Source organism: Furipterus horrens, unplaced genomic scaffold (genome assembly GCF_987537825.1).
Source record: "Furipterus horrens unplaced genomic scaffold, mFurHor1.1.pri manual_scaffold_9, whole genome shotgun sequence".
Classification (NCBI taxonomy): domain Eukaryota; kingdom Metazoa; phylum Chordata; class Mammalia; order Chiroptera; family Furipteridae; genus Furipterus; species Furipterus horrens.
Genome location: NW_028327179.1, coordinates 102,912,327 through 102,931,786, shown reverse-complemented (window position 1 = coordinate 102,931,786; position 19,460 = coordinate 102,912,327). Strand labels below are relative to the sequence as shown.

The 19,460-nt window shown below is 57.4% G+C and overlaps 1 protein-coding gene across 1 annotated transcript in view; it reads left to right on the top strand.

The window, feature by feature from the left end:
• The window catches only part of PTPRN2 (protein tyrosine phosphatase receptor type N2), a 367,694-nt gene that overhangs the window by 154,065 nt on the left and 194,169 nt on the right, over window positions 1-19,460 (top strand). The window contains exons 4-7 of the mRNA XM_090287741.1: window positions 350-452; window positions 3,773-3,935; window positions 14,481-14,781; window positions 18,991-19,203. Coding sequence (XP_090143867.1) covers window positions 350-452; window positions 3,773-3,935; window positions 14,481-14,781; window positions 18,991-19,203 — 780 coding nt within the window. The remainder of the gene's footprint in view (window positions 1-349; window positions 453-3,772; window positions 3,936-14,480; window positions 14,782-18,990; window positions 19,204-19,460) is intronic.

Genomic DNA, 19,460 nt, shown 5'->3' with positions numbered 1-19,460 from the left:
ATATCCCTTACTTCACTCCCGGCGCGGGGCTCTGCGTGGAGTGGGGCCGGGACACAGGGATCACCCCGCGGCGGCAGCAAGCGCCTGGGCACACCGGCCAGAACTCCCAGGTTTGCGTCTCTCGCCATGGACAGAACCTCCCTCCCGGATGGAGGGCTCAGCCTGGCTTTCCCGCATCTCTGGCCCGGACTCTCTGAGAGTGGGAACTTGTGGATGGAGGGGACTTGGACAAGTGATGGCAGCCTGGCTGGTCACTGTGCCGGGGCGGGGGCGGGAGCTGCTGTGACCCTGAGCAGGAGCTTCGGCTCAGCTTCCCAGTTAACGTGTGGCTTTTCCAACCTCCCTGCAGGTTTCACGTGGCAGGATGACCACACCCAGCGCGTGCTGGCCCAGGAGCTGTCACGCCTGCCCAGAGCCCACCTGCCGCGCCCCGGGGCTGCCCACCCCGCCAGGTGAGTGGACTCGGTTCCTGTGTCCTGGCACAAAGCACCCACTGTCGTGCTGTAGTAGAGGTTCCAGAACGTCAGGGTGTCTAGGAGGGAGGGGGGGCTTCCTTCCTCCCCTGTGTCCTAGCCCACGGGTCCTCCCCCGCCCCCCAAGACCCTTGGACAAGTCCTGCATCTCCAGAGCCTCAGTGGAGAGCAGGAGAGTCAAGGAGTCCCACTTCCCAGCGAGAACCTGCTTTCGCTTTAGCACACAAGGCAGAGCTTGGTCACGGAAGTCTTCCCGTTCCCCAGACGCAGCAACCCATTCTAGGCCGGACGTCGCGCTCCACACCATCCCATGTCTTCCTGCTGCTCACTGCGGGGTGACCACTGAGGTGTCACCCCGTCTTGCAGGGGAGGAAATTGAGCCGCGGGGAGGTCGAAACTGAGTCCGGAGACAAACCCCAGTGGGCAAGCTGGGGCTGTCTCAGCGCTGAGCCGCTGTGCGGTTTTCTTCCTGCTCGTGAGAAGTGAAAAGGACCTCCCCTAAGGACTTGGTTTGGAAAATCACTTTTTCCCCCCAGAGACACTATTGTAAATCCACAGCCTTCGGTTAGAAAACTCTCAGTAACAGAAAAATGATGCCTGTGTTGTCTAACGGGGCTCAGCCTGAGCCCCAGGCAGTTTACGTCCGAGTCCTGTGGGATGGGGTGCGTGGGCACACATGCGACCGTGCGCACACTGCCTCCGCGCGCCACGCCAGCCCGCTCGCTCCCAGACGGACCGGCCTGTGCCCCGCACACCCCCCTCATTGGCGACCCTGTGCCACTGTGGTCTGTGCATGTACATAAGGCTTTTCTGTCCGACAGACCAAAACCAAAGCCCAGCCGTGCTGAATGAGTTCCAGCTCGTTAACACTGGTCTTCACACTGCACTTGGGCGTTTGCACACCAGCCGCCTTTCCCTCCCTCTCTGGGAATGTTCACCTGATGCGGGGCAGCATCCAGTGGCCTTGAGCTCCACCAGGAGGAGGGATGGGCGGGGCGGCTCCCAAAGGCCAAAGAATAGCGGGGCAGGAGCTCAGGGACCCCAAGCCACACCAGAGGAGATGCTGCCTGGAAACCCGGCAGAGCACTGAGACAGGTCTGGATGGCAGGAGCAGAGCCAGAGCGGAGGGGATGCCGAGACCCCACGAGCCCGAGGGTGCCCTTTGCTGCAGCTCCCAGGAGCCCAACGAGAGGACCGGGGGCAGCCAGACGTGATGAGCCAGTGGCGTCACAGAGGGCAGGACCGGAAGCACGGGGTCAGGGTGGCCGTGAGGCTTCGTGTGACGAGTCACAGCCCAAATGATTCTCACGTGAGGTCAGGACGACGAGGGGAGGAAGGAAAACAGGCTCACTGCATCCGCGTTGTCAAGGTTTTTGTTTGTCATTCGGGTTTTTCTTCCTCCAGCAAGTGGGGTGGCAGCGTAAAGCGCCTCGTGTTATCTGCAGCCTGAAGGGCGGTGCACATGTGGAGAAGGGACCTATGAGTGAGCCATTTGTAATCCTCCTGGAGCAGAAAGTGCACACTTACAAAGTGTTGGTCCACGTCAGGCCGGAGGGCAGGCTCATTGCTGCATGTCGCTCAGCGTAGTGATGGACGCTCAGCCCTGCCACGTGCACACAGATGCTGGCGTGCATCTTCAGAGGCGGCCCCTCCACCCAGTGCCCATAGGGCTCTCCCTGGCAGACCCTGCTGATGCTGCGTCTTCCTGCTGCGGTGAGGAGACACCAGCCCCACAGACCTGTGACGGCTCCAGAGGTCCCAGATCACACAGGACCCGGAGGGGGAACCCCCCGCCTTCCTGGGGGGACTGGGCTGCCTCAGCCCTGTGAAGACCATGCCTCATTTCCTGTGTTCATGTGTTTTCCAAAGCAACCCTGTGCTGGGTGAGCTGAGGGATTTCCATCTCTGCACATCAAAACACCTCATTTTCTGAAATCATCACAGAACTTTGTCCTATTTGGTATTTTTGTAAATAAAAGTGAAAAATCAAATTGTTACTTAAAAGCCAACTCTTTCCAGGTACAAACCCAGCAGAGGAGAGATGGGGAGAAATGAAGAAAATCTCAAATGAGCCCAGTCCCGGCCCCTGTGCCCACGTTTCCCGAGCCCCACGCTTACATCACGGGACGGCACCTCCTCCTGGTGTCGGGAATTATCGCTCGGCACCAAGCGTGCTTCTGGGAGGTGATGCAGAAATACAAGTTTTAAACCCAGTGTTTGCTTACATGAAAATTGAGTGCATTTAGGGTGCAACCCCCGACTCCCCGCCATGCATGGCTGTGCAAATGTCAGGGAACCATTACTCATCATTATTTAATATTCTAAAATCGGCCGCAGCCTTTGATGCGCACTGTGTGGAGAGCGCAGGTGAAGTGGGGTGTAGTTGGCAGCGGAAACATGTCCATGGCTTTCTGCACAGTGTTTGTGGTCGCCGGAGAGAACAAAGACTGTTACGCTTTCTACAACTTAAAAATTTCATTTCCTTAAAGAGGAAATAAGACTTTTTCAAGTAAGCCCGTCCGTCGCATCCCTCTCGTCTCACGGTGAGCGATGAGAGGTTCAGATTTCCCACTGATGTTTCCTGGCGCTGGAAGTGTCATCGCACACATCACCAGTGGGAAATGCTCGCATTCTGAGCTAACTCTGCATGAACCCAGAGTTTCACGGAGGAACTGCAGTCGCTTAGTCAGTCAACACACACTTTCCCAGTGTCGACAGTGAGTCGGGCTGTGTTGTAAGTTCTGGGGTTGGAGCCACAAACAGGGAAAACGCAGAGCCCTGGGCTCCCTCCCTCAGGCGTCCTGCAGGCTCTGATGGGCGGCCAGCTAGAAGGAGCACGTGTTTGCAGAAAGAAGGTAACTTCCGCGAGTCACATAAGCCCAGAGGACCTGATCCACAGTGACTGGGACGATCCTCGGACTGGGTGGTGGGGAGGCAGCCTCTTCGAGCGAAGACATGAATGACGAGGGAGCTGGCACGTGACTGGGGTTTCTGGCAATAAATCTGTTTACTGTTTCCCGAGATGTCAGTGGGTGCGAGGCTGATGAGTCCATTGTGAACCCGCAGGTCTGTGGCTTAGCAGCCCATTGATGGAATGACGCTGCCGCTCACAGAGATGGGGGCGCAAGAGACTCGAGCCCTGCTCAGGGAGAGCTGCCGGCCCCATGTGTGGGCCTGGTGGGGCCGCGAGGCCGCCCACGTGCCCGTCTCACAGTCCAGCAGCGGCGCCCGGCAGGGGCCAGCGGCAGACTGACCTCCAGCGCGCATGCAGCTGGCTCATGTGCTCTTTTGCTTTTCAGGAGCTTTAAGCCGAGCGCTGACGACGAACGGCGGCGCCGGCTGGAGGACGACCTCGCACTGGCCAAGGCCCTTGAGCGCTACCTGCCGTACCTGGAGGCCCTGTCCCAGGCCACCGCCCCGGATGAGCTCCCCAGGGCGCAGCAGGACAGGCAGCCAGCTCAGGTGACCTTCGCAGCTCACTCTGCGATCCGGGTTTGCCTGTCTCCTGTGGGGGGGAGTCTCTTGGTTTTTCTCCTGTGCCCCATCTGGGCGGTACGGTGAGGGGCAGGGGCGCATGCAGAGAAGTGTCCCTGAGCCCTTGCATGGTGACAGCCCCGAGTCCAGCAGTGGCTGCGCAGCCACCCTCCTTGCTAAGCCCCTCGGTGCTCCCCACTGCCCTTGGGGCAGGTCCTCGCGATGTCTTCCGTGGGACAGGCCTGGGGGCTGTAGTGATGCGCCGTCCACCATGCAGACAGGACATTGGGAGGCAGCACAGAGCATGGGTTCCGCACTTTGGGAAAGGACCCTGGACAGCAATGGACGCTGAACTTCAAGGGAGGACAGCGGGGACCCTAAATTTGGCTGGAACTAGGTGACACAGGGTGACCGGCTGTCCCAGCTGCCAAGGACTATCCTAGAGGGAACCCTGCAAGCCCCACATCCCAGAAACCTCCCCTTCCTGGCACCCCTGCCCTTGGTGGGCGTCCCGAGTGGGCACCGGGTCTGGGTACCGCCTGTGCCAGCCCTCCGGGTAAGAATTCACTTTATGTCAATGCTAAACCTGCGCTGGAGCCATTTTGGGATATGAAGCACATTCAAGAACATTTTGAAGAGATGATTAGAAAGCTCAGTGCACCTTTAAATGGGAAATTGTACATTTTGTTTTACGATAACCCGTGACACTGCGGTTCCCAGGTTGAGCTGGCTGGTTGAGAGTGATCTTCAGAGCAGGGGACTGTCATGCACCCTGAGGGTGGGACTTCGGGCAAAGCACAAAGCCCAGGGTGGTCCCAGGGTGGGGGTGTTCACAGCACTGCTCACACTTCCTTCTTGCTAAACATTAGTCACTTCCCCTGGGAGGTGACCAGTGGAACCTGCTGGCAAAGGTGGGTGAGTCCGGCAGTGTTTCGATTGCTCTTCAGTTCCACGAGCTTCATCAGAAGATGGCTGCGGTCTTGGAAACACGTGGGAAGCAACTTGGGCCACTTTTACACTTACTTTCCTGTTACGAAGATGTTGAGATTATTTGAGCCAATACCGGGCGGGTATTTTGCGCCCTGCACATGCGCAGAGCTCGTGCCATGGACAAGGCCTCGGGATCTGCATGAACTCCAGCAGGCACGGCAGAGCCAGGTGCGTGTCTTCTCAGAGAGCTGCGCCCTCACCAGGTGGGGCAGGTGAGACATGGGCTCAGTGAAGAAGCAGAGTCACTTCCGCATCGTAGGGGCCTACAGCAGAGAAAGGTCGCCTGCTGCCCGGCTGCTGTCTGGGACACTGTGTGACTCCTCCTCATGCCCCTTTGCCGTTCAACCTTGTGTGATGAGGACGACTTCCATGAGGACGCAGGAATGTGGACGCCCGTGAGGAATCCCCGCACGGGCCCTGGGTCATACTGGACAGGCTGCTGGGACCACGGCCAGCGTCGGCTCCTCTGTGCTTGTGTTTGCCCAAGAAGAAGAGCCATGGCCACATGGTCGCCTACCGCATCTGGGCATCATAGGTCGAGCCCGTTCTCAGAGTCCACCTGATGTGGAGGGCGGGTCTTTGTCCTCACGATGTGCAGGCCCCGGGCTCTGGGCCTCGGGAGGAAGCAGGGGGGGTCCTGCCTCACATGTCCCTCAAGGTCACTGTAACCTGGATTGTTGGCCAGACCAAAATTGCATTTCAAAGCCTTCCACGGGAATGGTCAGTCAGCAAGCTTGTTGGGATGGCCCTTGCCTTGGATAGAGCTGGGGCCACTGACCACCGTTCTTCAGTGCTGTTGCCTAAGCACTTCCCGTGAGCCGGGGGCCCAGCGAGGCACGGGGGAGCGAAAGGAGAGCTCGTCCCGGGGGGTCGGGGAGACGTGCTGGGAGAGACTGGGCACTCTGGGGGCGGTGGGGGGGGGGGGGTCAGGAGACCTGCTCAGCCTCTCTGTCCTGCAGGGTCCTCACTGTAAAATGGGGCAGTAACGGTCACTAAGGGTTTCTAAGGATTAAGCAAGAAAACACACGAAAGCTCGCAGCCAACGGCTCCATTAACAGTTGTTATTTTCATTATTATTAATGAGCTGTCTTTCAAAATGAAAATGAGAATTAGGTCAAGAGGCTGAAAACCAGCTGCTGGACTGTTAGTGGAGGTCTCAACTCTACCAAGGGAGACCGAGGGAGAGCAGGCGTGCCCACGAGCGGATTAGTCCATGCCCCGGCGCCTCTGTGGCGGCTGCCACACCATGCAGTAGAGATTCATCTGTGCGCCACGGCAGAGCGGAAAACCAGCATTTCCCCCAGGGCTCCTGGATATTGGCAATTTAAGTACATACAGATAGGAAATCATTCCTCGTCCTTCCCTTCACCCCCTGCCGTGCCTTTATCAGGAGAGATATGAAGCTTCGTGCGGGATTTCTTCTGTAATGAAGACACTGCCTCCTGTCCCTGGGTGCCGGACGCGAATCATCCATGAAGACAAACCTATGTGTGGTCCAGAGATAGCGTCCGTGATGGAGGCGGGAAGGAGAGAGAGGCAGTAAAAGTTCCACAGACTCAAAGGAAGTCGGAGTGAAGGCAAATGAGTCGAAACTCCTCTGTGGAGCAAGCAGGTCGGCACGGCCCCGCGCCACGGCTGTGATCGGGCACAAACAGACTCTGCCCGGCGCTGCCTTCCTTGTATCCAGAAACGGACGGGACAGTTGAAGCCACCGTCATGTCATGTTTCTCTGTCAGCTTTGGTTATTTTATGAACATCGTCCTTGTGCTAGAATGAAAAAGTCAAATTTAGACTAAAAGTTGCTCCCTGGGCAAGGAGCAGCATGAAATTCATCTGGAGGGGGTCCTAGATGGGGCCCCTTGATTTTTGCCATTTCTCCTGCCATTTGCCCCTGATGCAAGGGGTACACTGTGGGGTTGTTCACAGCAGGGGCCCAGGAGGTGTCGTGGGTCGGGCAGGAGCCAGGGAGGTGCTGTGGGTTGGGCGGGAGCTGTGGGTCACAGCAGTGAGTGGCTACAAGCAGCTCCCTGGGAGACGGATGTACAGGCTGCTTCTTACAAGGAGAACCTCAGGCCTGTAAACAATTCTGCTAGAGCCGCAGCAGCCCAGTGCTTATAGGGCCGGTACCCTTCCCTGCTGTGGAAAAAGTGTGCTGGTGTCCGCAGGGGACCGTCAGCCCTTCCGGATCTCAGGATGAGGGCGGGGGGTGGGGGGCTGCTGAACTGGAGGGTGTGGTCCGCTGGTCCTGAGGCTACCCCAGTCTCTGGGGCACACAGTGAGGGGGACAGCATCCACCCCTCCTCACGCCCAGCCTGTGCTCCTGGCCAGGAAGTGCAGTGGGAAGGCGCTGGCACTGCTGCTGCCACACGTCCCATTAGCAGCCACCTGCCACCTTGTCCCCGGTCTGGCCCCTGTGACACCCGGTGGGAGGACCGCAGAGCGCGTCAGCGGAGACAGCGCGGTTTGTGCCTGTTGTCTCTCACAGCTCCTAACGCGCTGTCCTTTCCCTCTCAGAAGTGCCTCATGTCGATCACAGACTCTGTGGCCGTTCCGTCACGGTGGTCACGGGGTCATTCAGAAAATGAGCACTTGGTGGCATTTTTGGCTCAGGGGTTTTTGTTCTGTGTTAAAATGGATGCTTCTCAGTACTGATAAATGCGTGGAAACCTAGAACTCACTCTTCCCCCTGTCCCGTGTTTGAGTGAGAAGCATGCTCTCAGCCATCTCTTGGATAAACGAAGACGAGACGAGGTGTGCGGAGTAAATGACCAGATGTTATTGCCACTGCCGTGAGAATCCGCCAGCAGGACCGGCCGCGTCTGCCCCCACCCCCATCTTCGTGGATGACAGATTCCCCTTGGAAAATTAAGCTCTGTACCCTGATGGTTTTTCCAGGGGCAACCAATTCCCACCTAATAATTTTATAAATCACCCTTTTCTACGCATCTGTCATCAAGAATGTAACTCTAGCTTCGAGTCAGAGAAACTGTGTGCATTGCTTCTCTTCTGAGGCTTTGATGCTGATTGCTTCGTGACAGGAGCCGGAGGGGGCAGCATCAGTCCACTACGCCCACTCGGAGCCGGTGCCTGCACCGCGCGCTCATTGATCAGTAAATCAGTGCAATTATTCCTCCTGTATCGTGAGTGTTGGAAATCCGCTGCTGCTTTTATCGACCACGGCGGACCTGGCTCAGCCCGTGGGATCATTAGACACAACCCTGTAAACCCCCATTTCGTCTGCACTGTTGAAGAGGTTTAAACAGAAATCCATCACTCAGCAATGCCGTGAATTAACTGCTTTATTTTGGCAACATTGTTTTAAGCATTTTTAATGTGCAGGAAACTGTGCTAGGTGCTGGGATTAGAGAGGTGAAGGGTGGTCCCTGCCCTCTGGGACTTCACAGTCTTCCTCGGTTGGGCAGACGGAACATGGGGTTAAAAACAGAGCGAGTGTTGGAACGAGGGGCAGGGAGGCTCCTCAGAGCCGGACACCGGAGAAACAGTGGGAGGTCGCCAGGGGAAGATGTTTAGATGGGACCTAAAATGCAGACAATCAAGGGACACCATGATAGCATGAATAATCCAGGTGAGCTGCTAAATCAAAGCTTGGGGAAAAACCGACCTCGGAGACCTAAGACCACAAAGAAGCCTGAAGACACTCAGTGCGGAAAGGGATGACCTCATTCCAGGGGACAAGAGACCAGGGGTACCTTCACACAGGCAGGAGCAGCAGGAGGGGGCCCAACGTGAGAGGGGGCAACTGGAAGGCAGCCTGAATTGGAACTGCTGAAAATGTGTGGAGTCTGACGTGAGGGACAGAATCCACAGGGACAGGCTGCGGGAGCCCCAAGAACAGGAGACAGTCCACTGGGGGTGCAGGCAGGGGAGGGGCAAGATAAGTCATCCCAGGGAACTCCAGGGCCTGTGAGCAACCCCAGCTGCCCTCTGAAGGCCAGAGACAAGGCAGGGTGGGGAGAAAATCTATTGTGAAGGGTGCAGGAAGGTGGACTGAAGAGGGATCCCACAAGATGGCATTCGTCTGCAAATCAGAGTGAGCGCGTCCGTGGGTCAGAACCCGACTGCCGTCTGCACAGCATAGCGATGCTCAGAGCTCAGGTCGCAGCCCTGCTCTCGCCCTGAATGCAGCTGGCAGGGCTGAGGCTGCGGCTCAGCAGCCACCCCGACAGCCTCACCCACTGCCACTGCCGGCTGCTGGGCTCGGCTCCCAGGCTGATGGGCCAGGGACATGCTGTTGAGCAGGCACAAATAGTGTTTTTTCCATTCTCTGTCACTCTTTCATACAAACTTCTCAGCATACAGTCAAAAATTGGGGGTCATGTGGAGGGACAAGAAGGTGTGACTCATGGTCAAGAGAGGAAAGAGGCAACAGAAGACCCAGGTGTGACTCAGTTGTTACAGTTCTTTGAAAGGCCATTTTGATAATCAAGATAAATAGGTGAAAGCATTGAGTGGGCAAGGTGAAAACATAAATGAACAAGAGATGGAGCAATAGCAGAGAACCAGGTGGAAATGCCGGAAATGAAAGCAGTAAGATCAGAAACAGAGAATTCATCTGGGGAGCTCAGGGATGGACTACACACAGCAGAGAATCAGTGAAGGTCAAGTCAGGTCCGTAGAAATGATCAGAAGTGAAACATACAGAGCATAAAGGTGCCAAAAATATGGAGCAGAGATATGTGGGACGATATCAAACAGTCTAACGTATGTGCCGTCGGAACCGACAAGGAGGAAAGAGGAAGAAACGGGGGCAGAAGAATTACTGGCTGGGCTTTCCCTGAAATTGATAAAAGTCATTAAAACAAAGGTCTAACAAGCCTAATAAATGTAAAGTGGGACAAACTCAGAGAAGACCAAATCTAGGCAGATTATAATCAAACTGGGGAAAACCAGAGATAAAGGGAAAATCTTAAAGGGACCCTGGGTGGAAGGACACAGTCCATCTTGGGGAATAATGATGAGAATAAATGCTCGTTAGGAGACCAGAAGGCAATGAAACAACGTTGGTCAAGTGCTGGAAGAAAACCTGTCAATTTCAGATTCTCCATTGTTCAGAAGTGGAGGTGGGTCCACGCTTGTTCACGTCTCCCAGCTGAATTCTTCAGAGCTCACTGGGTGGACACGAAAACCCCACGGCCTCATCCCCTACGGTTTTATTGCACTTCCTGTCAACTCCTATTTTTCTAGGAGGTCACGGTCTCTCCATCCAGTCATCTCACTTTCCAGGGCAAGGAGGCTGAGGCTGAGAGGCGGCAAATACTCAGCTGGCGGTCAGCTGAAATCAGAACCCGGAAACCCTTGCTCAACTGTTTCATGTTTGTTTTTTAAGCCCAAACCAAGGCCACCAAGTTCCCTCCTCCAAACTCAGGGACAGGAGTTGTGTCATCTTTCGTCACAGACAGCAGAGAAGCCCACAGTTCCTGACACCAGAGGCTGTGTCCAGCCCGGCCCCTTACTCACAGGTCATCATGACTCCACGTCTAAAGTGGGGATCGTATGTCCACACTGGAGGGGTGTTTTCCGGGCCAACAAAGAAGAGAACATGTAAACCCACGGCGCAGCCTGGCTCTGCGGTCGTATGCGTGGCCCGCGCTATGACTGCTTACCTGAAGCGCACTGGTGGGTGGACGCAGCTTTCTGCTCTGGGCCGTTCCTTTTGCTGCTTTGCCAGGTACGAGGCTGCAGGTGCAGCTTCTGGAAAGGGCAAGGTGCAAACCAAAAAGAGCGTAATGAGGAGGAAGAGAGCGCAGGGCAGGTGGTGAGGAGAAACGGCCATTTCCTCACATCACAAGCCATCTCCTTAAAGTAATTCCGAGCAGGTGTCATGTGCTAACATCGCACCTCATGTGACTGTCAACCTTCTGCAAAAGTCATTGGTCCTGTAGTTTAGCATTTAACAACTCTCCACCCTCATAGGTTTTGTGAACTCTAAAAAACTGTTGGGGGACTTTTTCCCCCTAACTGAAAGCTTTGTATCGGCTGCAAAGATAGCATCACTATCCCGGCCAAAGATAGGCCGGTGCAAGGCTCCTCTAAATACAGAAATTGCTTTTGTCCTGGTGACAGCGCTGTCAGCAAGAGTGACACCTCCAATCTTCCTCCCCTGCACATGGGCGGCCACTTTGAGTCTGAACACTGTTGAGCACTGACAACCTTTTCACTGTGCAGAGAGAGAGAGAAGTGGGTGGAGAGGGGGCGAGAAGGAGAAAACAAGTCACCAGACTCAGCCTCTCTGTCCACGTACAAGAAGGCAGAGTGAAGACTCCTCAGCCGCACACTAACGAGCTGGAGGTGGGGGCTTCTGGGCTCCCCACCTCCCCCAAACCTTGCTGTGTCCAGCAGCACCACGGGGCCGGCTCATTAGGAAGCCTGTGGACAGCTCCACGGCCATGTGCGATGTCACGCCAGCAGCAAGCGCATCTTGATCAATGTGCTTGTCAACGCTGCCTTCGGGCTACGAGGCAAAGTGGAGAAAATGTTTGTTATGTGGTCAAAAGATGGCCCGGTTTGGGTTTCCTAATTTGTTTTGGCTCCTTGGAACCAGAGAATATCTGATGAGTGTGAGAGAGCAGCGAGCAGACGGAAGCCTCATCGCTCAGTGTTCCTGGCACGGGGACTCCGGGGGCCTGCAGACCTGCCTGGCAGCGTGAAGGCACAGCTGTGCTGTCTGCGGCAGGGTGGGCAGATCCCCGGCAGAGGAGGGAGGCCTGGCCCGGGAGAAGCTGGAGCAAGGGGACCCACTCTGGTGAATGGCTCAGTGTTTAGGAACCAGGGTGCCATGCAGGTTGTGGCTCCAGGATGTGTGCCATCTGGCGGCAGGAAGCTGCCCTGGTTGCCCCAGCTGAGTGTAGTCACTTCCTCCCAATCTCTGTGCCACCAAACTTCTCTAATTGCTTCTAATTATAGTTACTAACGTCTGTGGCTCAGCTTGCATTTCAGTCTGCAAGCCGTGTGATGCCACGTCATGTTTGCGTTGCTCGTCCCCTAGAATGTTGTTCAGAGCTTAGCACAGCAGCAGTGGTGCTGGCGCTGCTGACAGTGGTGAGGATGGTGATGGTGGTGAGGATGGTGACAGTGGTGATGGTGGTGGTGAGGATGGTGACGGTGGTGACGGTAAGGATGGTGAGGATGGTGACGGTGGTGATGGTGGTGATGATGATGATGGTGATGATGGTGATGATGATGATGGTGATGGTGCTGGTGATGATGTGATGATGGTGATGATGATGGTGATGGTGCTGGTGATGGTGACGGTGGTGAGGATGGTGACGGTGGTGATGGTGGTGGTGATGGTGATGATGATGGTGATGGTGTTGGTGAGGATGTTGATGGTAGTGGTGGTGATGAACACCTCCTCTGAGCCATGTGCTAGACTAGGCACTTTCACCAATACTCTCCCTAATCTTCACAACTTTTCCGAGTTTTGCAGGCAGTAAAAGTGAAGCCCAGAGAGGTTAGATCACTTGTCCCCAGTTGTGACAGGACCGAGCCCATCTGCAAACCAGCCTTCTTTCCGCTGCTGACAGACACCTGTGGGAGGTGAGGGCAGCAGGGTCTTCTCCATGCGTGGATGCGCCACGGCGTAAGGGAGATGCTTGGATGGTTCCTCCTCACTGTGAATGCCAGGAAGCTCCAGCGGCTGTTCTCAGGCTCGCGCACTCGGGGCGGCCCACGCTGTGCTGCCCAGACTCAAATTCTCTGCCGTGCAGTTGGGAGAGTCAATGTGCCAACAGTTTCCACGCTCTTAAGTTGCTAATTTCCATATTTGGGCAACTACAGCCTTAAAAATTATTCACTGTTACCTTAGAAACCTGACATCATAGGTTTGTTGAATTGAGCCTTTAAACTGTGTTTGAAATAGGACATTTGAAAATAAGTCACAGGTTTTTAAACTCAGCTGAATGTGGAATCAAAGTATGTACAGTTGGACCACTTGTCCTCAACTGGGCTACAGAGGCGGGATTCAAACCCCAGACAGGCCGCTCACCCTGTCAACTGCGTGGGCTGTGTCCCACTGGGATTGGTCGTGGCTGCGTCCAGCTGGCTTGCCCTCAACCAGGAGCTCTCCGCGTCGGCTCCAACGAAAGGCCCTGAAGTCAAAGCCGCAGGTCGGCTGCACTCATAGCAAAGAGAGGAGAGGTGCTCGTGGGCACAGTAACAGGGGTTTGGGCACGGAGACCTGGCCGGGTACTCACATGGCCCTTCTGAACTAGAGTTCAGGCTCAGCCAAAGACGGATACTCACATTCTCTGGGGGGAGGTATGTCAGGAGCAGTTTATCCTTCTCTCTCTTGTGAATCTTAATGCCTCTTTTCTAAAGGAAAAGCATTGACTTTAGTGAGTACTTAGACAAAATTAAACAATTTGGATGACAGCTAAAATGGCATTATTTTAGAAATGAAACAATCCTAGAGATAATGTCCAGTCTCCTTTGACAGAAGAAAATTGAATCTCTACAGGTCAAGTGATTTGCCCAAGGTCAAATGTGGGAACGGAAGCTAGAACCCATATCAACCCCAGCTGCCTGATCTCCAGCCTGCTATGCCAAAAGCTGTGCTGGGAGGCTGGACCTGAATGTGTTTGCAAACGGCCAGGCCTGGGAGACTGAACCACTTGTCTTAAACCCAGTGAAGGCTGCGCCTCTCAGCTGGATTCCCATGCACGTGCCCCAGTAACTCAGCATTGACCGTCTGCCCCAGGGGAGACACCTGTAGCAAACATCCATGGACACGCTGTCTAAAATACATGGCCATGGACCATGCCATGGCATGCAGAGGGCTCTGAGGACGCCTCTGGGACAGGTCCTGCTGAGCTAAATGCAGAGTCACCATGCCACCCAGCTGTTGCATCCTCGGGTGTGTGCCCCAGAGCATCTTAACACCTGCCCACGGAAGCGCCTGCCCACGGCCGTCCACAGCGGCGTCACTTGCATGGCTCCAAAGCGGGCACAGCCCAACGGCCAGCAGCTGATGAGTAAATACGCAAAGTGCACGACACCCTCCACTCGGGTGTTTTCCAGCCATAGGAAGTAGTGCAGCCCCACACACCGCGTGGTGTACCTGAAAACTGTGCTGCGTGAGAGCCAGGCACGCAGGCTCCATTTACACAGAGCCTCCAGGTCAGGCAGAGCCCAGACAGACAGTAGATGCGCCATTGCCAGGGCTGAGGCTGGGTGGGGAGCAGTGGGAAGTGGGTGCAGGCTTCTGTTTGGGGTGATGGGAATGTTCTGTGGTTGGTGGAATGGTGGAATAGGGTGTGGCAGTTGCACACCTCTCCCTGCGGTTACGCTAAAAGCCGAGCTGGGTGAATTTCACAGTGTGAGTTAGTCTCAGTAGAGCTAGCTCAGCAAAGACCAAGGCAACACTGCCTGTGGACAGGGAATGTGGCCTGTGGCCCTGCCTGCTCTGGTGTGCATGTCACATGCCTGGAGCTGTTCAGGGCCTGGGAAATCCGGACCACATGTCACTCTAGCACGTGGCTGGAGACGGAGACTCACCCGCTCCTGTTTTGTTCCCCACCTCTGCAGGGTGAGGACCCGCTGGCTGACAGAGCGCTGACCTACGCCCCTGCCTCCCCGGCCGGGCACCCAGACAGCCCCCCGCTACAGGCCCTCAGCCGGCCTCAGCCTGACGAGCTCAGCCCTAAGGGCAGAGTGGACAAGCGGAACGTGGTTGGGCAGCTGATCTACTACTTGGCTTTTAGGCCCCCCTCGCCCACCAAGAAGGGCCCCCTCACGCCGTACGACCTTATCCGCATGCCTTGGAGAACCCCCGAGAAACGGTTTTCGCCTCTGGAAGACCCCACCGACGCCCCAGGCACGGATGACGGTAAGTCCGGCTCGCCGCCCCCTCTGGTGTTTCTGTTGCCGATTGCCCAGTTCCTGGGACCTGCGAGGGCCGGTCCTCTGCTGCATCTGGGGCGGAGCAGACACCGAGGACCTCTGAGGAGGGACCTTCAAGCTGCGTGGTTCCCTGCGCCGCCGGCAGGAGAAAAGGAGGTGTGTCCGTGCCGGCTGAGCTGGGGCCCAAGGGAGAGGTGGGTCGCTCCCTGTGCACGGGCTGTTGGAGCGAACGCTTGTTCACAGGAAGCGGGTGGGGCGCGGCCAGCTCTGGCCCTGCGCTGTCGGCCACGTGGGGTTCTGGAGGGTGCACTGTGGGGGCTCGAGGCTCCACGCGTGCAGCGACCTTGTGCCTCATGTCGTCGCCACTGCTGTGGTCACACGCACGCCCAGCTCCCACGCTGATGCTCATGCGCCCTGTCCCCAGAGGCCCAGTGGGAGGCCAGTGCCGCTCCTCACGCAGCGCGGGCGCTGTGGGGCCCTCCGCGTGGCTGAGTCTCGGCGCCGGGCTCTCGGCCTTGTCCTGGCGCCCCCTCCTCTCTGAGGCGCAGAGGCTCTGAGTTACACGCCTTCCAGCGGCCTTTTCCTAAGAGCATTAAATACAAAGTGAGATTCTGATAAAATGTGCTTCCCTTGGAAGATCTGCAAACAGTCACATCAAGCAGGTGACAGGTTTTAAAAACACATTGGCCGAGAATCACAGTCACACGAGCGCTCTTTTTCTAGGTCTTCGACACGTCGCTGCTTTTCAGCGAGGGGCCCGCTCTGCCCACCGCGGCTCTTCCCAAACGGAAGAACTGCAAAGTCACAGTGGGAGGGGCCCTGACTGATGCTTCTCCGTGTCTGCCTGGGGAAAGCAGGGCACGTGAGGAAACAGCTCGCGCACCTGACTGCGCGCCGTCCGCCCAGACGCGCTCCAGCCCCCTCGGTGGGATGGGGTCCCCAGGGGCTCGTTCCCTGGGGAGATTTTCCCTTCAGAGCTGGTTGCTGCACTTTCAACCATGCAGCCCTTTGAGGTCCCTTGTGTGCCTGGCAGCTGCCTCTGTGCGCCCACGGCCACGGGGCTCCTCAGTGTCCTCACCTGCTGGTCTGCGTCCTGTGGCCATTGTGTTTCTGGGCTTCCCCATCTCAGCGTCACTGCCTCCACCTGTGCCAGAAACGCACCACTGAAGTCCACCCTGGCCATGGGACGGCAGTGGCCGCCCTCAGGCTGCCGGGCCCTGTCCATGGTGCTGACCACTCTGTCCCGGCTCCTATGCTTCTGCACCTCTGGTGCTGCTGGGTCTTTAGCCCCCTCCTCGCTCTTGCTTTGCCATCTCCCACAACTGAAACCACCCCCGTGGGTGACCTCCGTCCGTGTTATTGGAAGAGGTAACACTGCTGCCCAGCAAAGCGACTCAAACCCGCCAGAGCGCTCTCTTCATCCTTCTCACGTTCCCAGCGCACAGACGCACAATGACGTGGCTGTCACAGAAGCGTTCTGTAGAAAGCAATGTGGGTGCCGCCCCTGCCTCCCGCTGAGTCACGTGATTATCGCCAAAGCTAACTGGGCCTTTCTGTTCTTTGCCTCACGGTTACCTGTGGTGGAGGGAGCGCTGAGCCGGGGGCCCACTCCCACAGGTGCAAAGCAGACGGCCCGCCCTGGCAGGGACTCCTGTCACCCCGGGGGCCGTTCGGAACCTCTCATTTAACCAGCAAGCGGTGCACGCCACTAAGCTGTCAGAACCTCCACCCCCCAAGTGGGAAGGGAACCCACTTTCCTGTCCAGGTGCTGTTTTCAGTGAAAACAGACAGGACGCTGACATGATTATGCCGGTGCCTCCCGGGTGGAGGCCCAAATGAGGACAGAATAAAACAATGAGCTCCTATCGAACTGATCTGAAGCGTTCGCAAATACCTGAGAGTTGGCCTCCAGACATGAAAGGAGCGATCTGCTCTCTAAGCCAAAGGAGCCCAGTAAACTCCCTCATGGCAGTGCTAGTGGCAATGAGGAAGGTGATGCTGATGCTGATGGCGGCAGTGGGGATGTGTTTGGATGCGGCTGAGCTGTCCTCTCGCATCCACGTGGCACTAACTGCGCCGGGGAGCAGACGCTGTTGTGAGCGGCGCCGCCGGCGGGTGAGAGCATCGTGGCAGTGCGGTGTCCCCCACGCCCCAGCTTCCTCTCTGAGCTGACGGGACAAAGGAACGTCCCACATGGATGCACGCGGTACTTGATGGTGCCCTGTGCTCAGTCCCTCTGCCGTCCAGAGGGTGAGCTGGCCTTGGCAGAGGCGGTCCTCATTTCCGTGCATCTTCCGAGGACAGTGGCGCCTCCGTGTGGGTCACAGGGCTGAGAGGGAGGAGACTCCCAATGTGCTCGAATATGCTCATGGGACCCTGGGCAGCCGCTGCGGGTCTGTCACTGGTCACTAAGGTAGTTAGAAGGTTGTTTTCATTCGTGATAACCAGGAAAGATTCCTTGTGGGATGAGAGAGGGCAGTGTTAGGAACTATATTTTATTATTCCATTTCGAAGGTGGCTGTTTCTTATTATAATTATTCTAAGAGGCCCACAGGAAGCTGCATCTTGTCCTGTGACAATCTCCTTCCGCTCTTCCCTCCAACCGCTGAGGCAGAACTAAAGGAAGCTGAGAGAGAACCAGTGTTTGGTTTCGAGTTAGCTGCATTGGCTGTTAGACGTGTAGTGACAGCCTGGGTGCTTTGTGTCATTTCACGGTGCCAGCAGCCCCTTCCCATGGGGATTATTGGCTCCTTTCCACAGACTGGCCCTCAGGTCTGAGTGACAAACACAGTGACCGGGTGGCTGACCCCAGGACACAGCACTTCTCTGTAGGGCGGCATCTTTCTCCAGGGCACTGTCTCCCCTCTTTGTGGCGGGTCTTTCAGGATTTGGGGTCTGACTTGCCCTGCATTCGCCCAACACCACACGGAGGGGTGCTGAGTTCCCCCCATGCCCCGCGTCCCTGGTGTCTGGGCCTGGCGCTCACACAGCTGCAGCTGCTTGGCCATCGGGCCATCGGACGTCCAGCTCCTTCCTTCCTTTTGCACCTCAGTCCCACTCACCCCGTGGCTCCCACCTGCCCCCCAAGGCCAGCCTCCTGCCAACCCTCCTCCTGAGAACTGGCCGGTTGCAGGAGCCGCCCCGGCCTCCGGACCCTGGCCTCGTCGCCCCGTTAGTGTACGTCAGATGGCACCCCACTGCTCCAAACACAGCCAGGGCTCCCCGCTCAGTAAGAACCGAGTCCTCGTCGGGGCCCGAGACCCTGCATAGCTGGGCACCCCCCACTCTGTGCCCCGCCCGCGGTCCCCGTGCAGCGCCATGCCAGCCGCCCTGGCTGCTGCCTGCTGTCCAGCCCCGATGCCTCGGGGCCTCTGCCCGGCGCCTCCCGGGCCCAGGGGGCCTTTCCTCTGAGCCTGGCCCCCCGCAGCCTCTGAGCTCCGCCCCAGGAACCCCAAACACACAGCTTCCCGCCTGCCTGCGCCCGCCTTCCACATGCTGAGCCAGGTTTCCCACAGCCCCCGTCACCACCAGACCCTATGTACTTACGGTTTTAACGGTTCATTTTCTTTCTCTTCTGACATGAAGCGGCGGCCGGGAAAGCCAGGGCCGGCGAGATGCAGCCTTTCTGCGCCGTGAGGCGGCTGCGCCTGCACATTGTGCGCCGCGGGTTTGTGGGGAGGGGAGACGAAGGGGTGGAGGGAGGAGCGCAGGACGGAGGGAGTGTTCCTTCCTGGGAATCGTTTAAACTTGAGGACCCCTTGGGGGCATGAGCCCCTCGCTGACTTTAACCCCCTGAGACCTGGAATGGGCGGCGCCCGCATACGAGCTGGGTGACGGGTGTGTGGGGGCAGAGGGAGGGATCCTCGGGCACCCGCGCCAGGACAGGGCCAGGCGCTGCGTCCTGCACCGCGAGGCCGGAGGGGCCGAGGGACGCCAGCGGGGCCGCACGCAGGAGGGCCAGCCACAGATGATCCCACTGCTTCACGGCCTCGTCTGGGGCCACGTTGCTGCAAACCGTGTATTTTCTCGTAGTTCCTCCACGGCTCCTATGTCCATCTTCATGTTTTAAAGACCCTGAGCATGGTCGTGGCTGGAGGGTCATGTGGGGTCCAGATTCGACACGCGTGGCAAGGGCCTGCGCCTGTGGGAGGGCGGCCGCGCAGGCTTACCTGTGCGTGTGTGTGTCTGCCCCCAGGAGCGCTTCTTCAGAACCTGCTGCAGGAGCTGAGGGAGCGCCAGGTCGATGTGGAGACGCTGAGCGCCCGGGACCTTGACGAGGTGGCCCGCGTGCTCGCCAATGCTGTGCATGACCCCTGGGCAGGAGCCGACGCCAAGCCCACGGAGCCGGCCTACGCGTCAGAAGCAGCGCTCGTCAAAGACGGTGACGAGGGCAGGGCCGGCCTGCAAGGTGAGCCACCGGGTCCCGTCGTTCTCGCGGTGGTGGGCAGGGCCGACCAGGCCGCAGGGCGGTGGAGACTGGCTTCCCAAGCTGCGATGCACTCTTTCTGCAGGGACACGGGGCGCACGGTGGCTTCTGTCCGGGCGGACGTCTGCTGAGAGCTTTCCTCGCAGGCTAAGCCGTGGAGCGATGATGCTGAAGGCAAACTGCGCTCCGTGAGGAGGCGGCATCCTCCGGGCGGAGTTCTGAGTTAGAGGAGAGCAGGG